This window comes from Agelaius tricolor, unplaced genomic scaffold (genome assembly GCF_023055355.1).
Source record: "Agelaius tricolor isolate 1412-34295 unplaced genomic scaffold, bAgeTri1.0.p SCAF_2, whole genome shotgun sequence".
Taxonomy (NCBI): domain Eukaryota; kingdom Metazoa; phylum Chordata; class Aves; order Passeriformes; family Icteridae; genus Agelaius; species Agelaius tricolor.
The window spans coordinates 88,171,245-88,189,997 of NW_027269262.1; the positions used below are offsets into that span (position 1 = coordinate 88,171,245).

General features: G+C 40.2%; 1 protein-coding gene across 1 annotated transcript in view; it reads left to right on the plus strand.

Annotated features, from left to right (window-relative positions):
* Nucleotides 1–18,753, plus strand: part of TG (thyroglobulin) — a 146,716-nt gene that overhangs the window by 67,942 nt on the left and 60,021 nt on the right. The window contains exons 36-41 of the mRNA XM_071421983.1: nt 1,130–1,264; nt 2,127–2,291; nt 3,450–3,672; nt 6,828–6,921; nt 10,743–10,902; nt 15,402–15,601. Of these exons, the coding sequence (XP_071278084.1) occupies nt 1,130–1,264; nt 2,127–2,291; nt 3,450–3,672; nt 6,828–6,921; nt 10,743–10,902; nt 15,402–15,601 (977 nt within the window). The remainder of the gene's footprint in view (nt 1–1,129; nt 1,265–2,126; nt 2,292–3,449; nt 3,673–6,827; nt 6,922–10,742; nt 10,903–15,401; nt 15,602–18,753) is intronic.

Below are 18,753 nucleotides of genomic sequence, written 5' to 3' on the forward strand. Positions count from 1 at the left end.
AACCTTCATTTCATGTTGAGAGCTGTGGTCAGACTGTCTTTCTGAGAGGGGCAGAAAGGAAACTTTGGCCATCTTTGCCAGTCACTGATTTCTCAGTAGAATAAAATAAATATTTAATGAAATGAGAGGTCATGACTTTTGTGTCTGTGTGGGTGAATGAACTCAAGGGCAAGACCTGCTCACTAGGAATAGCAAAGGAGCAGCTGACTCTGCTCTCTCCTCACCCTACAATTACATGGAGGGAGCAACACCAACCTACTGTTTGGGACTCAGTGGCCACAGCAGGACTTTTGCTTTTAAAATATACTGAACTTCTTAAAGGAACTAAAATAATTAAAGGCCCATTCTGTCCCAAACCTTCTGTTTTGTCTTCTATGTGCAAAATTAAGAGTTCTCAGATATTTTTATCTGTTTGTGTATGAGAAAAGAATGTTTGTGGTATTTTTTTTAAATATAGTTTGAGACAGAAGGACAGTCCTTGAGGAATCCCAGAGTTAGTACATGTGTGTGTGTGTGTATGCATGCTCACACAAGTGCATGGCTGTTAAATGTATATGGGAATATTCATAGACATAATACATTATTATATTTACACATATGCACATATTTGTGTATATATATGCCTGTGAAATTGAGTGAAATGTCAATTATGTGGAAGTTACATGACATTAATATTGTTCATAGAATTTAATATAATTCTGTCCACCAAATCAAATTAAAATGGTCAAATTAAACTCCATTTACTTTCCAATAATTTATTGGCTGTATCTGTTCAGGAACTTGTGTGCAAGCATTAGAACCCATGCCCTTTAATGTAATTAGGGCTGTTCAGAAATCCTTTATTTGAATCAGTTGGATTTACCTTCAAACCTGGATAAATCTGCTCTGGATTTACCTGTTTCTTTACTAAACACCTTTGTAAACCAATTATTATCTGACCTCTGAACACAGATTGGACCTTCAAGCCAATTAAAAGCCTTTGAATATTTAATTTATTCTCAGTTGATGCAAAGGAAAATGACACTTGTACATTGGGGAACTCCCCAATGCTTTTAATTCTTTATTAGGGTCCTCTGAAATTTTTATTGCTCCTTCTAGTCATATTATTCTTTTATGGTTCATTTTACAGAGTATATGAATGCATGGCAACCCTTAAATATGTCATCTGTTCTCCTGGATTCATCCATCTCGCACTTTGAAGTTGTGCATGTTAGCAGAGATATATCTAATGACTTCTCCACGGCCAGAGATTTTTGCCTATCTGGTAAGAAATGGTCATTCACAGCTTTACAGAAAATACTGACTTGTGAGCCTGAAAACCAAGAACAGCTTTCCCACTTCTGACATAGATACACTGATTTTACTTGTCTTTAAAGACTATCCCAGTGTTTCCTAATCTGAGAGAAGGGGTCTGAAGCAGTTCAGCCAAAGTGAGATACAATAGATATAAATGCTGTAATATAATACAGTAATTAGGTAATTTTGACACCTCTTGGGCATGCAGATCTCTTACTTCTCCATGCATTGTACAGCTGGGAGAATATTGCAGCAAATAATAGAGCAATGATGTCTTGTTTTTCTAAAGAACCACTGCCATTTGCTAACCCCACCTGCCAACACCTAAAGCAACCTGTGGCAGTGGGGAGTGAGGAGGGGTTAACTGAGGGCTAGGAGGAGCAGGGATTGAGCTGTAGTGACAGCAAAGAGAATTATTTAATCTGCAACCTGACCAGACAGAAGAGTTCTTTAATTTCACATGACTGGGAAATCCTCAATGCCACAGAGTGGTAGAAATAAGGGAAAGTTCCCACTTACTGGGGACTGTTAGAATTCAGATGAGATTATCAGCACTTTACTAGATGATGTTTTTCTGTTTCTAAAACGTAGTTTTAGTTATTTTGCTGCATTATTCCATTTTAAAGCCAATATAAGCTTCTGTCCTTTGGCAATTTTGGAGAATGTTCTGGGCATTTGGGGACATTTGTGTCCCATTACTCTGAATTACATCATATCCTTGTTGCTTCACCTGTTGTAAAACCTTTCTTTTAAGAACAGTGTAATGCTGTCATGCAAAATGTGAAGACACATTTTTTACCTGCTCTTTTTCTTCATGCTTCACCTCACAGCTTGTTCAAAGAACCAGTCATGTTCAGTGGTTACACTGGAGATCCAGCCTTCAGCCATAAGGTGCATTTTCTACCCTGATACACAGATGTGTGCCCATGGCCTGCAAGGGCACAGCTGCTGGGTTTTACTCAAAGAACCTGCTACCTACATCTACAGGAGACAAGGTAAGAACCGGCCAGAGCTGTGGAGGAAGGACCTCAACTGTGGTGCTCAATTCTAGTGAATGGAGGACTGAGGAATTCCTCACCTCATAAAACAACATGGGTGTCTCCTAGACACTTGTCCATGTCTGTTTCAGAGGAGTTACAGCCAAGGGGATGGGAAAAATGTCCCCAAATGTTGTTTTAAAAATGTATGAAATTGTAGTGTTACCCTCTGGTGCTGAAGAAGGCATAACAGAGGAAGTCTAGTTTATGAAAGATGTTTTGAAAGTGCAAAGTAGGGAAACCAAACAACAACAGAAATGCAAGTCCAACTCTTAGCTTTTCATCTGCAGAAGATGCTTTGATATGCTCTTCCTTTTAAGCTTGGAGAATAACACTAGGAGTGTTGAAAAGCCACTGTCAATTGAAAGTATTAAGGACAATCTCTAGAGAAAACAAAAAACCAAACAGATATCCCTGGTCCCTAAACAGGATGAAATAATATTTTAAAAAAGTGAATAATATTTAAGAGAGAAAAAGAAGTTGTGTAGACAGTGTAGATAAGTAAAAATTCCATTGTTTGGTTACATATTTGTATGAAAGTGTAGGTTTTGTTGGGTTTATTCACCTTGATTTTTAAAGAGACTGCTTTCTTTTTATGTAATACTGGTTATTTAATTTATTAAAGGTAATTAGAACCCAGGCACCAATAAGAGGGAAAGGAAGAAAATTTTTCCATTCACTGAAATTCTGTGAAGTCAATGAAAACCTTCTAGGTTGAAACTCAATGAGAGAAAAATCATTTTATCATTGCAAAGTAAAACAAAATCACAAACTGACACTCAAAAGTAGACTTGTGTGTTTATTGTTCATTACAGGTTTGGATTTAGTCCCATGACTTTGAATTTTGTTCCTGCCTATCAAGTACATTGTTTAAGGGGAAAAATAGCAGGAGGTGTCACTTCACTGTGTTTTAATGAACTGTTTTATGGGAAAACAGTAACAGGAAACAGTTAAATTTATCTGTGTTTCATTTAAAGAAGAGAATTTTGAACGTAACAGATATACAAGAGTTTAAACATAACGGTTTAAAACTATGGGAAATGGGACTAATTTTCATTCCTGAAATGGCCTAACTTGAAAAAACAAATTATTTTTCCTCTGCTCACCCTCTGACAGATTTACTCCAGCCCATTTCTGAATCGGATTCAACCCCAAGAGTGTACATCCCATCCCAGGGATACCTGCTGGGCAAATCCCAGGTGATCCACGTGGGCTCAGGATGGAAGAGCATCAGGCAGTTCCTGGGCGTGCCCTACGCTGCCCCTCCCCTGGGCGAGCGGCGCTTCCGCGCCCCGGAGCCGCGGGCCTGGCTGGAGCCCTGGAACGCCACCGAGCCCCGGTGAGGAGCCCGAGCAGCATCAGTCTCACTCCATGGGACTGGCAATGGGAAGGTGCCAGCAGCTCACATCCCAGGCAGCTGACCAAAAACTTAATGTTACAACTCACTTTAAAAGTTTTCTGACCAATCACACAAAGCAATAGCACATTGACCGTAGTTCTACCCAACCACTATAATCACACGTACCTTCAGTTAAAACAATGCTTATTTCAAACACAATACCTGCTTGTAAATCTTAAAACACAATGCACAGATTATTACAAATTATTATTATTATTATTATTAAATAAATTTAATAACCAGCATTTCAGCAAAAGAGTGGATTTTGAAGGTGTGCAGGGGAGACTTCCTGTGAGCCTCAGTTCTGCTCTCTTTACAGCTGGTTCTAATTTTGTGTACTTTATGTTAAGTGTGGGTTTTTTGAAAGCACATTTTTAAGTTTTAAGGGTTTTTTAAATGAGGCAGGGTTTGTGAGGACAGGTTCTAGGCACACAATAATGGTTCTAGCTCCATTATTAAGCTTAGAACTTCCTAATATCTTACTAGATAAACATTTCTGTATCTTAGGGAATTATTCTAGACAAGCATTAATACATAGACCATTGTTCTATTTGTCCTTACTTTTCTGCTTCTTACATAATTTTTCTGCTGACCAATCCTATGGCTACTGCTTAGCTCTAATCACAGCTCTGCTGTCTCTGAGGCCTGCCTTTTGCAGCTTTCCCAAAACCCTCTGATTTTATGGATTCCCACACTCAGGAATGCTGGTCCAGCCAGGGCTGGGAAAGCTGCTGGAGTGATGACAACAATATTCATGTCCTTTCCTGCAAACCAACCTACAGAGTACAGATAGATACTTTGATTAGAAAAGAGAATAATTTCTCCATCTATATGTTAAAGCATGCAAGCACCTCGAGAGAAAAGGCAAATTCCTGTACACTCTGTTGAATCTCTGCATAACTCCCCACCAGCTGTCTGCTGTCAGTCCATTTTCACCCTGAATAGTATTTATACAGGTATTTATTATATTTATACAAACAGCTTTGCTCCTGCTGAGCCATACATTTGTACAAATTTAGTCCAAGAGGGGCACATCAACACTGATGTAACCAGAAGCTGTGGGCCTCATATAGAAATTCTCTGCCTGGTAGTGTCCAAGAGATCAGGTTGAAGGGCCCACAAAATCAATCTCTTCTGTCCAAAACCTATTAAAAGGCAAATACTTGGGGAGTTGAAAGTGTATTTGGCCTTTGGTTGTCCCATCCTTCAGGATGCTCCTGAACTGTGGGGCTGTGAAGCCACAGCCTCAAGTACATTGCAGGGATGTGGTGGGATGTGACTTTTTGTTTCCCAAGGTGTTCATTGGTGTTATTTTAGCACACACAGCACCAGCTCTTGGTGTCTGAACCACAGACTGGGTTTAGTTAGACCCACCTGCCTCTGTGAGTTTAGTTAGACCCACCTGCCTCTGTGATCTCCCCTTGAAGACACAGGGTTTCAATGAGCAGCCTGGCTGGGATTTTCAAAACAATCTGGGAACAATCTGTTCCTGTCTTTTGAATCCACAATTCTTGCTTAGTCCAATGAAGAATTTGGCCATTATCTTCTATTATTCATTTAAGGTTAAAAAACCAATTATTTGAATTTACACTTGGGGAATTGGAGAGGCCTCACTTTATGTATAGAAACTGTTGATTTTTTAAGGATTCTATATATTCTGTATTGATGCTAAATATTTATATATAAGAAATTCAAATAAGCACAGTGCCATTACTGATGGAACAGAAATATTTGTTTATCAGCTTGGACTTGATAAAAGACTTAAAAAACTTGAAAAAACCAACCCAACCCAACCAAAACCACCAGCCAGCTATTGGAGTCTCCAGCTCCTGTGCTTCAGCAGGTGGCAGTCTTTCTCCTGGGAGCTGGAGAAAAGAAGCCTTGATCACAGGTGATGATCCCTGCTGCCCTGTGGAAAGCTGTATGATTAATGATGTAATACCTGATTTCCTGGCAGGAAAATAGGTACTACATTTGTACTGGAAATTGTATGGAAATTTGTATTTTTTCTGCCAAAAGCAGCTTCAGCAGTTTTTTTGTTTTGGAGAAGTCCAAACTCCACTATGCCAGTGTGAAAGTTGTTGAGTGACATCACCATCCTAGATGAATCTCCCCCTTACGAAAAAAAATAAATTGTAAAATTCCATTAAGTCTGGTCCTTTTCCTTGTAGTTTTCTAATAATTTCTTTACACCTTTAGGACAAAATTTTACAAGGGCTTTAAAAATGATAATTTAGAAATAATTTTCTGAGCTATTACCATAATTTCTGAAGCACTTTTGGCTTCTTCACTAAGAAATTGTGAGTCTTCCCCTAATTCATTGTGTGCTATGGATAAAGCTGTGAAATTGAGGAACTGGCTTCAAAGTAGGTTATCACTGAACAGCAAAAATCATCTACTTGATTCAAGCTTGATAAGCTTGAGCAGATTAATCTCATTCAGATGATGGCCAGAAAATAATTTTCTCTATGTGGTTGGTTACTGAATTCTTATTGGAAGGGTACTTTAAACATAAATTGAAACTGTTAATGTCTGCTATGATGCTTAGAACAAAGAGATTTTAAAAATGCATTAAAATTTTGAAGTAACCAAATTTTCCCACAGACCTTAGAAATGAAATTAAACACAATGCAATGTAGCCCACAGACCACTGGGAAATAAATCACAATGTATGTAGCTCACAAATTATTAGAAATTTAAATAAATAACCAGCATTTCAGCCAAAGAGTGGATTTTGTAGGTATGAGGGGAGACTGCCTGTGAGCCTCAGCCCTGCTGTCTTTACAGGTGGTGCTAATTTTGTGCAGTTTATGTAAAGTGTGGGTTTTTTGAAAGCACATTTTAAAGTTTTAAGGTTTTTAAAATGAGGCAGGGTTTCTGAGAAGGAGTTCTAGGCACACAAATGCCATGGATTATGTGTATGTATACAAACCTACTTAGCTATTGTTAACTTACAGGTGGGCACAGTTTTAAATGAGATCAAGATTTACAGATTTAAAGATTTTATTAACTAATGCATGAAAATATAAGGAAGTAGCAGCAGTGGAAGAAGAGTAAAAACCTTTTTTATTGTGACTCTCAATCTGTGTCTCTAGGGCAGCATGTTGGCAGCCAGGAGATGGAGAGGCCCCACCACAGTCTGTCAGTGAAGACTGTCTGTATCTGCACATCTTTGTTCCTGACACCACTGTAAGTATGAGATGTAATTAAAATCAAATTTTTTTTGTAGCTGAGGTTTGTCTCTTTCCAAAGTGCTTTTAATTGGCATGAGTGGCTGTTTTGCCTGTGTTGTCCACAAAGCCTGCACAGTTAAATTAGGCACTCTGGTGTCTTTAGTGGTACAAGAGCATTCCCCACAGGCTTTGTGTGAGCTGTCTTGGGTGACTAGGAGGGCAGCACACTAAAAAGCCAGAGATAAGAGAGAGACAGAGAGGGAAACACAACACCAGAAGAAGGTGACAGCAAAGGAGGAGAAATTAAGGACAGAGATGGCAGTGTTCCTGCAAGCAGACCATCTGTCCAGGAGACAAGAATGCAATACAATACATCAACATTTACCAGCAGACAGGGGGCTGCTGATGGTTTTTTTCACCCTCCTCTTTACTGTTCCTCTGTTGACATCTGTGGGAGTCTGTTGGGAAATGACAGTGGCAAGCAGTGCTAGATTTGTGGCCAGCTCACAGAGGTTAAAAATAGATGTTTCCAAAAATGGCTGGGCCACTGGTAGAGTGTGAAGAATTTTCATTTGAAAGTTCTTGATTTTCTCATTCTAAACAGATATAAAAGAAAGCTGCAAGTTAAAGCCAAGCTAAAATGATTGGCCAGCCCTTGGGAGGCTGGTGATGAAGATGCTGAATAACATGTGAATCCCATTGAGGAGTAGGCCCAGAGACAGGAACATTTTTTTTTTCCACAGTACTGGCAATTTTCAGAAGGTGGTGGTAGTTGTAATAGAAATTTATGAATCTGTCATACTGCATGTCTGGAAAGAGCTGGTTTAGCAATCTGACAGCAGCACAGAGTCCCTTGCAGGCCCATTTTAACCACCAGAGAGACCAGCAATCTGTCTTCTCCCTGCAGCATGAGGCTGTCATTTTGCCTTGAGTGCAGTCACCACTTATTGAAAACATCAGGTCACTGTCCCAGGCAGTTTGCCATCCATGCTTAAGAGCTGCTTTCAAGATACTTTATTTGAAACCATTGTATTTTCCACTTAAAGACTAAATAGGCTTCTCTATTCTCCTTCTCAGCCCTGTGAACTGAATCTCTCCTGTCTTTTTTTAAATTGTAAGGTAGAAGTAGGTCCAATCAAGAAAATCCAGTTTTACATGCATAAGTCTAGTCCAAGAGAGAACTAAAATTTCTGGTTTTGGAGAAGTAGCTGGGAACAGAAGGCATTGAATTTTCCTTCTCTTTTTGTGGCAACCTCTATTTTTTACTCACATGCAGATAGATAGTTATATATTTTCAGCCTGTGGAAAGTTAAATTAGCTAGTAAATATGGAATATAAAATCTCCCAGAGAGCAGTGAATGCAGAGGTCATTCAGGATCATTTTGAGCCTCAAAAAGAGCACGGTGCAGGTACTGCTGCCTGTCACCAAAGGACTCTCAAACTGTCAAGCACTGAAGAAGGTGAATGACATAATTTTGCTTCCATAGCTACATGTACCACAGTTAAACTGGCACTTCTGACTTTTTTCCACCTATAGTCATGACCACCTGTCACACTAGCTCAGCAAAGCTGCGCTTTGCCTTTATTTAGAAAGGGTTTAATTGTAAGATCAAGACTTAAAAATCCCCATTAAATTGGAATAGAAACCCTCTCTGTTCTTTCTCCATTTCCTGCACATTCCCATCATTATTGTGTCATCCCCATTGCACTCAATTCTTTACAGAGCAATATTGTACAGTAGTAAAAGCACTGAAGGTTTCCTGTCTTGGTGGAGTTTAAATCTGTCCCTGTCAAGTAGCTCATCAAGTGTTTTACAGAAGGATGAGCAGGGAGCTTGGACCAGATGGCCCCAACAGTGCTCTCTTCCAAGGTTAACCATCCTGTCATTCTGTGATGGAGAAGATGCTTATGAATTTTATGAAGCTTCTGGGATTTCCAGCTGAGTTGCAGCATCCTGGTGGCTGCTGAATTTCATTACCCCATTAGGGTTTGCACGTGGGATCTAAGCCCCTGCTCAGAGTTCCCATGAGACCATGATGGAGCTGCTGGGCTTCCCATTGCTTGGTGCAGAAAAGAAATGGGAATGCTGCATCCAGACACTTGGCTCTGTGCACAGTCCCAGTGCTAAATGTTCCCCTGAATTACTTCATATCTGTTGCAGCTGTTGTCAATGGCTTTAGTTTCCCATTTCCAAATTTTACTGCCCATATTTGCCCTTTGTAAGCTTTTTATTGTGTAAAGTCACTCAGAATAATGTAACATGCAATTTACAGGGCAGCTGGAGGTCATGGTGCTGTGGAGACTGGGGACATGTGGGAAATGCTTAGCATGAGTCTCAGGGTTAACCATGCTGAGCTGAGGAGATGGAGTGGGCTAAATATAACTGTTAATACCATTTTAGCTGACAGAACTTGATGTGGTTGTATTGCAGAATGAATTTCCATGTGAAAACAGATGATTTCATTTTTTTCTTCACCCCCATCTCTCTCTGTGTTGCATGCAGTGCAGAAATGGATGGGAACCAGGGACAAGGCACTGCAAGTTAGGCAGTTTCAGTTCAAGAGAAGTTCATGAGAAAAAACAACTCTCTGTCTCAGTGCTTGCAATGTCTTGTGTTTTCTTGGCAACATTGTTATGTTCACAAGAAGCCCCTGAAATGATCCATCAGAGAGATAAGTGAGGAGTGCACACAGATATCTGTAATTTTGCAGGATGCTGCAGCCATCGCTGCTCTGCTGCTTCTCCCATACAGCCATTTGTGTTTTTGCTGGAGACATTCTTTGCCAGAACAGATGGGACTGCTGTGTTTAGCTAAGCTCCATCCAGAAAATAACAGCAGCAGAGCCCATTTCCCTCTAGGTGCAGGGAAAACCAGCCCCAGATGTACTTTGATGCTGCTACAGGAAGGGGGAAAACCAAACCAACCTCCCCCCTTCTGTTCACTGAAGGATGTTTCTATTGAGTGTCTGTAACCTGCTGGTGAGTGCTGAGGTGTCCTGGGGCTGTTCTGCCTTTTTCCTGTTGATGCAGCAGCAGCCCTGCTGTGTGTGCAGAGAGGGTCCATCCCTGGTGCTGCTCTGGAAAAAAGTTTCTGTTTCTGTGCAAAATCATGTAGCTCTGCCAGGAGTGTTAACATGGGTGCAGATTGGCACTCCTTGCCATCCTAGGAGTCCTGCTGGGCTCTTTTGAGACAGAGTCCATCTGTACTTTGTGAGATGTGGGTTTCTCCTCTGCAGAGACAAAGTCCTTCTCTGCAGAATCCCTCTATGTATCTGGTAGGGGAAAATTTCCATGGGCACTAAAAGGAGCATGGAGTGTTATCAATACCAAGTGACATTTTTGAGACTAGACAGTGTTTGAGTGCTGAAGACTTGAGAGCAGGAAGCAGCTTGCACAGCTGTGAGCTAGTCTTACTCAAGATGGAGCAACCCAACAGGCCTTTTCCTTCTCCTGTTTCCCACTTGTTTGAACTTTTCCTGCATGTTTGTGTAAAGCACATGTGCTCTAGCAAAGACAAGCACACCACATGCTCAGTGGCCAAGGCAGCAGGAGCTGGCCTAGAGGAGATTCTGGCTGGTGGAATACTGTGGTACTGTTAGATCTACTTTATACTGGAGATAGTGCCCTCTTTGTGATATTCAGATCATTGCAGACAATTTGTGGGCAGTTGTGGACAACACCCTTTAAATTCCTGACAGATAGGCAGATATTCCCTTTTAATGGTCACTCTCAAAAAGTTATAAATGGCTTAGATAAGCTTCATGAGGAAGCTTCTTGTGTTATCATCAGTGACCTACCAAAGCAACAGGAGTATTAATCTGGTCATTGTCCTGGCAGGTCAAAAACATGTCAGTGTTGCTGTTCTTCCACAATGGAGGGAGTTACAAGGCTGAGGAGGGAAAGACAACCCTGGATGGGTCATACCTGGCTGCCATCGGTAACGTCATTGTCGTGACAGCAAACTACCGGGTCGGCGTCTTTGGCTTCCTGAGCACTGGTAAGTCATGGGTTTCCAGGGCAAACAGAATTATGCATTCTGTAACTCCTCTGTTTCTGATTTTTTACTTTTTCAAGTTATTTTTTAACTCAAGTAACCTATATCTTTCACAGATTTTTTTTTCTAAATTATTGTGGGAAAAAAATGGCCAAGAAATAGTGGAGACTTGATCTAAAGAGAAAGGGGAGAGCAACAAACCAAATCCAATATCTACATCAAAGCAATCATTGTGGGTAGAGTTTTCAACTATTCCAACTTTCAACCTGTTCCATCCATGAAATGTTGCTGATGCTCTCTTGTGCCCATGTCAGAGTGGGGAAGGGGCAGAGACAGATAACTGCAGGTTCATGGTAAGAAGGATGTGAGAGGATGGAAAGTAAGGCACAAAGGTAGTTGGTTGCTTCCTTGACAATTCAGCCTGATTTCTCTGAAGAACTTGACACATTTAATCTGAATCTGCACTGGCCTGGATGGGACTCAACATTTGCATGTTCTGTGTTGCAACCCTTCCTCCTGTTCCAGTGCAAAGGATTTTTCGCTCTCCTAATGCCAATTGTCATTAAAAATTATACAAATTCCCATTACAAACAGGATTTTGTCTTGTACAAAGAGGTATGAAAACACACATTCAATCTCCCTAAATCTTTGGGGTAGTACCATCAGGTCTTGGGGGTTGTTTTTTTCATTTTGCCTTTTTTTAGCCATGCCTTTTTAAGCAAGTAGAGAACACGCTTCTTTCTACCATCTTTCACTTCTGCCTGGGGCAGGGGAACTTAAGGTAGAGAGTCATTGAGAGAAAATGCAACAGCTGCAAGTGGAGCTCAGTCTGGTGGCAATCCTTGGTCTCTTTAGTGGGCATTTTAATACACTTATAACTTTTAGGCTGTCATGTTTGCAAATATCTGACCTACATACTTGGCCTCATGATCCTTTTGAGTGTTCACTGCTAGTGATGTTGGGTGGATTTTGCCTGGTTTGAGGTTATAGCTGTAGTTGTTGGTTATTTTTTCCCTTCTGTGCTTACTGTTTTGTTCAAAGCTTACTCACAGAAAAGTCTCTTTCATTCTGTAAATAGAGAGCTGTAACTACAAGATCCTTACTTATTTAGATAAGAATTTGGTCATGGGTGTATCTGGAGAAAAAAAAAAATCACTGTTTACATCAGTGCAAACCCAATGTTAATGAAAGTGATGGAATAATTTCATTTTTCTAGAGCCAAATGTAGCGTGGATATGTGCTGTGGGAGCTTCCAGTACAAGCACTGCCCACACCACCTTCCTTCAGCCCTGTGAACCTCACCTAGGTTTCCTCCCAAGTAGAAAATGCTAGTTGGGTTGAATGTGATGCAGCAGTGTTTATATGATGATGATGCATAATTTAGGAAAATTAATTGGTCTCTGTTTCACAGGGTTCTGCCGGCATGTTCCAAAATGTCAGTACATGAGCTTGGTGTCCATGATTGGCATTCCTGCAAACCTTCAGACAGAAGTGGTTCATTACATGACTTTTTGGGGACCTTCTCCTGCTCTCTGTACTGTGGAGCTGTGGTCAGGGAAAAGTTCAGTCTTTTCTGGCCCTTTCCTCTTTGAGGAGTCCATGGTGTGTATTTGGGAAAATCCTACAGTCCTAGAATCACAAAATATCTGAAGTTGAAAAGGACTCACAAGAATAATTGAAGTGCAGTTCTTGGCCCTGCACAGGACAACCAGGAATTCCACCATACACCTGAGAATGTTGTCCAAACACACCTTGAACTCTGTCAGGCTTGGTGCTGTGACCACAAATGGGTGATTATTTAAGTTATTAACTGTTAACCTTCCAGTCTCCTGCACCTGGGCCTTTGGAACTTTTGCCATTGGTTTGAAAGGGAGCAGGAGTTCACCCTTAGGGCTTCACTGCAGGGCTGTTTGAAGACCCTGCAGTCAGAAATAAAAGTTATGAACTTGTGAGTAATATTAGTTTGATTGTCCAACTAAGCAAAGTCCTGAATCCTCTCAAGTTGATTTGTAACAAATTACAAAACTAGAAAGGAAGGAGTTAAATGGGTTTTTAAGGAATTGAAGGATAGTGAAAACAGAAGATTTCCTTTTGTTTGGATGGAGCTTTTGTTAGTTCTATAGTTCTTCTGATCTCTCAGTGGCAGGGCTTTTGCAAAAAGTGAAAGAGCTCTCTTTCTTCTAAATATAAAAGATGTTTAATTAAATTTGCTATCACCCATTAATGTTGCAAAAAGTGATGCATATTCTTACTAATGCCTCCACTTCTTCCTTTGTGTCCAAAAAAATTAAAGTGAGTTGCCAGTGATATGGATGGCAAGAGTTTGGAGAAGACAGTCATGTTTTTAGGTTCTAGTCTTTAAAGATTCCATGAAGTCATATAAACCAGAACAATTTTCATGCTTTAATTTAGCACTATTGTTCTTGTTCTGTTTAGTAGTAACAGAAGGAAGCACACGAGGACTCTGGTTTCTTTTCAGCTTCCTGTGGTCCTCAGGAATGTGATCTTTTCCTGCAAAAAGGCAGTGGAAAAGATTCCTGGCAGACATGTTGCTTTCAGTCTAACTCCTATGAAGGTCCATCCATGCATGCATCTGTTCTCCAGTGTGGTACATTTCACAACCCAATTGTGGTTTTTGCCAGGGAGAAAGGAACTGGTTATATTTCCCTTTTTGGTCTTTTTGTTTAGTATAGTGAAAGCAAGGCAGATTGTGTGGCTAAAACATTTACATGGATCTGCACATAAAAATTTCTTCACCAAAGGGATTGTAAAACATTGGAACAGGCTGCCCAGGGCAGTGGTTCAGTCACCATCCCTGGGAATATTTAAAAATATGTAGATGTGGCACTTGGGGACATGGTTTAGTGGTGAACTTGACAGTGCTGGGTTAACAGTTGGGCTCAATGATTTAAGGGTCCCTTCCAATCTGACTGATTCTATGATTTCACTTCCTTTGGAGTGGTCTCAATGGGGATGGAGCAAGTCCTTAAAATGAGATTTCCTTTTAAAAAGTGGGTTTATTGCTGGATTGAGAGCTCTGAGAACTGGTCATGGTATGCAGAACAAACTAAAAAACCCAAAAAATCAAATCACAAAACTAAAAAACAAAGCAGGGAAAATATTTCCTCCATTGCTTCACTGGTGTGGCTTGGACTGATCATCTGAAGCAATGGCTGTAGGTAATGGCTTTTTGGACCTTTCACTTTCTGGCTGTCCTGCTGAAAGGCTGTTCCTAACAATGGCTGTTGTAGTGTGGGCACCTCTAAGATCTGCAAGGTTACCATTAATCTCTTCTCCTCTGTGTTTACTCTGCTGTGTAAACTGGTGTGCTTGATACCTCAGGAATTCACTACAGGATGTACACTTAAACTGCTCCTTGCTCAAGACCTGTCCACAAAGCAGCATCTTTTTATCCCACTTTCTGTTAATTTTAATTCATTAGTTTCTGAACCCACCCTTATTTTAAACTTCTACTATTTGGTCTTGGCAATAGAAGAAACAAATAGTTTCAGCTGTGTTTCTATTCACAGCTTTTCTGTTTTATCCTGTGGGTTTTTGGATTTTTCCAAGTTTTAAATGTGAAGAATTTTAAAACTTTGAAAATGAATGGCTCATTGTGGATTAAAAAGAAGCAGACAGTGAATAATTATTTTCTGTTCCTTTTTTTACAAACCATGGAGGAATTACTTATTTCTGCTTTTGTTGACATAAAATCAAGCTTACCTACATTCTTGCATCATTAGATGCTTTCAGCATTAGTTACTTATTAGTCAAAGTATCAGGTTACCACTTTTCTGGTGTTGAAAAGGAGGTGGTCATATTTAAGCATGAGAAGCACATGATTAATTATTTGTTTTAATGTTTACAATAGATATATATATATATATATATCAGATTTGTATTGGATAGTCATAGGACAATCTCAAAGAATATAGACAGAAATATTATAAATTTTAAAATAATATCTGGAAGAGTGTAAAGAAATTCAAGATGTTGTGATTTATGATTGGTCAGGCAGGGCAAGTGTAAGAGGTATGTAGGAAGGAAACATGCAATCTGGTGTACTCCAGGAAAACAGTAATTCTTATAGATCCCTTCCAACTTGTGAACTTGGCAAATACACAGATTTCTTTTGCTTGTTTTTAATTCATTTTAAGATTGAGCTACTTATGTAGAAAAAGAATCCTATGGGTAAATCTATGGACACTTGAGCCTGGATTCATCTCCTGCCATGATTAGTCCTAATGAAGCTTAGAAGTTCATGTGTTATTTTTCTGTCACTGGGGCAAAGCAGCACCCCCAGGGCTGCCCTGTGGAGTGGTAAAAAGTGAAATGGAGTCACTGTGTAAAGTGATTACCTTGGAAGAGACCACCTCAGACTTTTAAACCCTGGTATCAGTTTTGTCAAGTTTCCTCTGCAAGAGCTGCAAAAAATGTAACATTTACCCCAAACTTCAGTGTTTGTAGCTTTCTTTTCAGCTGTGTTTTGTCTCCTCCACCAGGCTCTGCTGAGGCCAGAGGGAATGCTGGCCTTTGGGACCAGCTGGCAGCTCTGAGGTGGGTGCAGCAGAACATCGCCAGTTTCGGGGGCGACCCCGGCCGGGTCTCCGTGGGCGCCGCGCGCGGCGGGGCCGACGTCACCAGCGCCCACCTGCTCACGGACACAGCGGGCACAGAGCTCTTCAGGAGGCTGCTGCTGATGGTGAGTTCATTCCTGCTTCAGCCTCACCTGCACTGGGAGAGGATGCTGCTACAGAGATGAGGATGCTGCAGCGCGTGGGTGCTGGTTTTATTTCATCCATACCCTGCCAGGGCTGTTGTTGCTGTAGTTATTTTTCATCTCACCTGTGACTGTTATCTCCAGGAGCTGGATGCTTCGCCAGGATGTACAAGAGATGCACTTTGGTGTTTGGTTTACTCATAGTAAGAATCCAGTTTTCGTCACTGTGGTTTTTTGTGTGTTATATAAATAACCTTGTTTCGTAACCTGGAGGTACAACAGCTTACTTTCCATTCCATAAATTTGATGTTGGTCAGCAGCTTTTAGACCCTGAAACTGATGAACCAAACTCCCACATGTTAAATTATCCAGTCTTTTTATCGGATCTTAAGACAGCTTTCATTTAAAAGAAAAAACAAGTTTCAGAGAGTAAAAATCAGTTTACAGATGGGGTTGTTTCCTGTCAGCTTAGACCATTTTCTCAGTCACTCCAAGTGATCCATATCCTTACAGCCTTTCCTGTGTTGAGTCTCAGGACTCTGATATCAGTTTTGTCAGCATCATTACTGCCATTTATCTTCACAGCCTCAGTGTGCTCTGAAATGAGGCTTAATCACCAGAGGAAGTTTATATATACATCAGAAATGGTACTTGGACAAAATGAGCTCTGCTAGCAGTGCTGCCTTGGAACAGTGAGCAGTGGAATAGGATTCTTGGTTCAGGAAGCTGAGGGCCCAATTAAATAAAATGCTGCCTTGAATATAATGACATCTTAATTCAGTACCTAATTGTTCTTCACTGTGTCCTTGCTTTAGGAAACATATCTTTCTTTTGCATCCCTGTGGCTCAATATGTTTATTTTAATTGCATCGCTCTAGTGAGGAAGGCAAAGGAGGTTTTTGAAAATTGCTGTTTATTAATTGTTTTTTTTCTGTCATGATCAGATAATTCCTCACGCAGTTCCTAGTTTTTTAGTCAGCTCTTGACACAGAATTTAATTTGCTAGAAGACCCAGAGTACTTTTCTCTCAGTTTCCTCCTACTCTGAAGTCACAAACCCTTTACTGACATGGCTGAGGATGGGGTCCTGTGAAAACTGTGGCAGGACACAGTGCAATTTAACAGCTGAGCCACTTAGGGAAGGGAAATGTAAGGACCTCTTTGCTTATTTTTGCTTCTAGAAAGTAGTTCGACATTATGTATTTTCTTTTATAAAAAAAGTTTAAACTCATTCTTCCTCCTACAGCAGAGCACTGGTTAATGGAAAACAGTGGCAAGTGCAATGAGCAGATAGGTGCACCAATTCTTCCCACTTTTCTAGTGTTTATATAATTTTTTTTTCTGGACTGTGCAGACCACTGTCTTGGCAAAAGCAGCATCTCCACTGAGTTCAGAGTAGTGTTAATTATTTATCCTGACAGCCTCACATTGAATTTAATTTTCTTGTGAAATACACTGACAATATAAAAAGCAAGCAACAACTGAAGTAACTTGTAGCTTAAAAGTATACTTGATCCGTCTTTTTTTTTTTTTAAGTGGTGCTAAATTTGGTTTTTCACTTACCTCTCCTGTAAAGGGATGTTTTTGTTCAAAGACACCAAAATCATTGAGTACTTTTAATTTTACTGTAAAAAAGGAGGTGCACACAGACTAGAATCACGAAACTGAGAATATATACCAGATATACATTTCCTGAGGGAAAATCCCTCAATAGAGCTCTTCTGCAAAAGTCAGCTTTGTGCTCCTTTTTTCTGTATTTGTTATGCATGATTCGCAGAGAGGAGTGGTGCATGAAACTTTCTTTACTAGAAAATGTGCTCCTGAAATAGCAAAATGCTTTTGAATTTTCTGTGTCTACCCTATAATAGCTTTTGCTTGGAACAAATCTGAAAACAGATTGAACAAAATCAGTGCAAAGCTATCACGGGGACTTTTTAGAGTTTATTCATCTTTGTAGAGTTTATTCATCTTTTCTATTCATCAGTGGTATGATTAGAAATAAGTGTTATCAGTAATTCTTGTCTGATTTTAATTGGTTTACAAGCATTAACCTGGCATTTGACTTCATTTTTTGATCACTCAATTACTTTACCAGTGCAGTGTTGATGTAGGTGACTGGATCAGTGGTATGGATGGCAGGGGGCTGCAGAGGGCAGCTGTGTTGGGTGTCCTCTCCAGGCATTCCTGGTGGGTGCCAAGGGCAGCTTCCAACCTTCTTCCACCCAGTGCAAGGGAAGACACCAGGTCCCTCCTGGCCATGGAAGCAGATCAGACAATGGTGCAAAGAGAAGGTTTATTGCTCTTCTACTGCAGTCATGTGCAGGGCTGTCTGACATGGACCCTAAATATCCCTGATCCTGGTAATTAGCTACTCTTTAGATTCCCTTTCTTCCTCTCTCCTTTTTCTCTCCCTTTACCAGTCTCATTCCCTCTCAAACAAACCAACCACTTCTCTTGGGTACTTTTTTCAAGATACCAGTTTTGCTACATCCCTACCCAAATTTTGTACTTCTGATACCATTTCATAGGTAGCGTCAGATTTGTATAAAATCACCTGTGGGCTGTTATCCCTTGCAAGCTTGTGTTTCCCAAAATGAAGTCTTTCAATTAAAAATGACCTGTAAAATATTAATTAAAATTAATTAATATTAATTAATTAATTATTAAATTAATTAATTAAATTAATTAATTAATTTTTAATTAATTAATTAATTAAAAATAACTGTAAAAATGACCAGACCTCACAGAATTTCTCCATAACCATCTGTGAAATCCAGCCATTCCTATGGCACATTTAACTAGTTTTTGTCACTTTATCATGTCATTACTGTGAGGATGACAGAGTGTCTGCATAGGTCAACCAGGGAGATTGTGGATTCTCCATTCCAAAGCCACCTGGACATGGTCCTGGGCAAATGGCTCAAGGTGACCCTGGTGGAGCAGAGGATGTCTGGGGGTCCTTTCCACACTGAACTGATCCATGATTGTTGAACCTGTCAATGTCAGAACATTTTATCCCCTTCTCACAGAGTGTGTCTGAGTGATGCCAACTGTGTGGGCTCTGGGATTCTTTTGTCACCTTCCATCCAAGATACCTTCTGGCACTGGCATTGCAAGGCTAACTGATTGTACTAG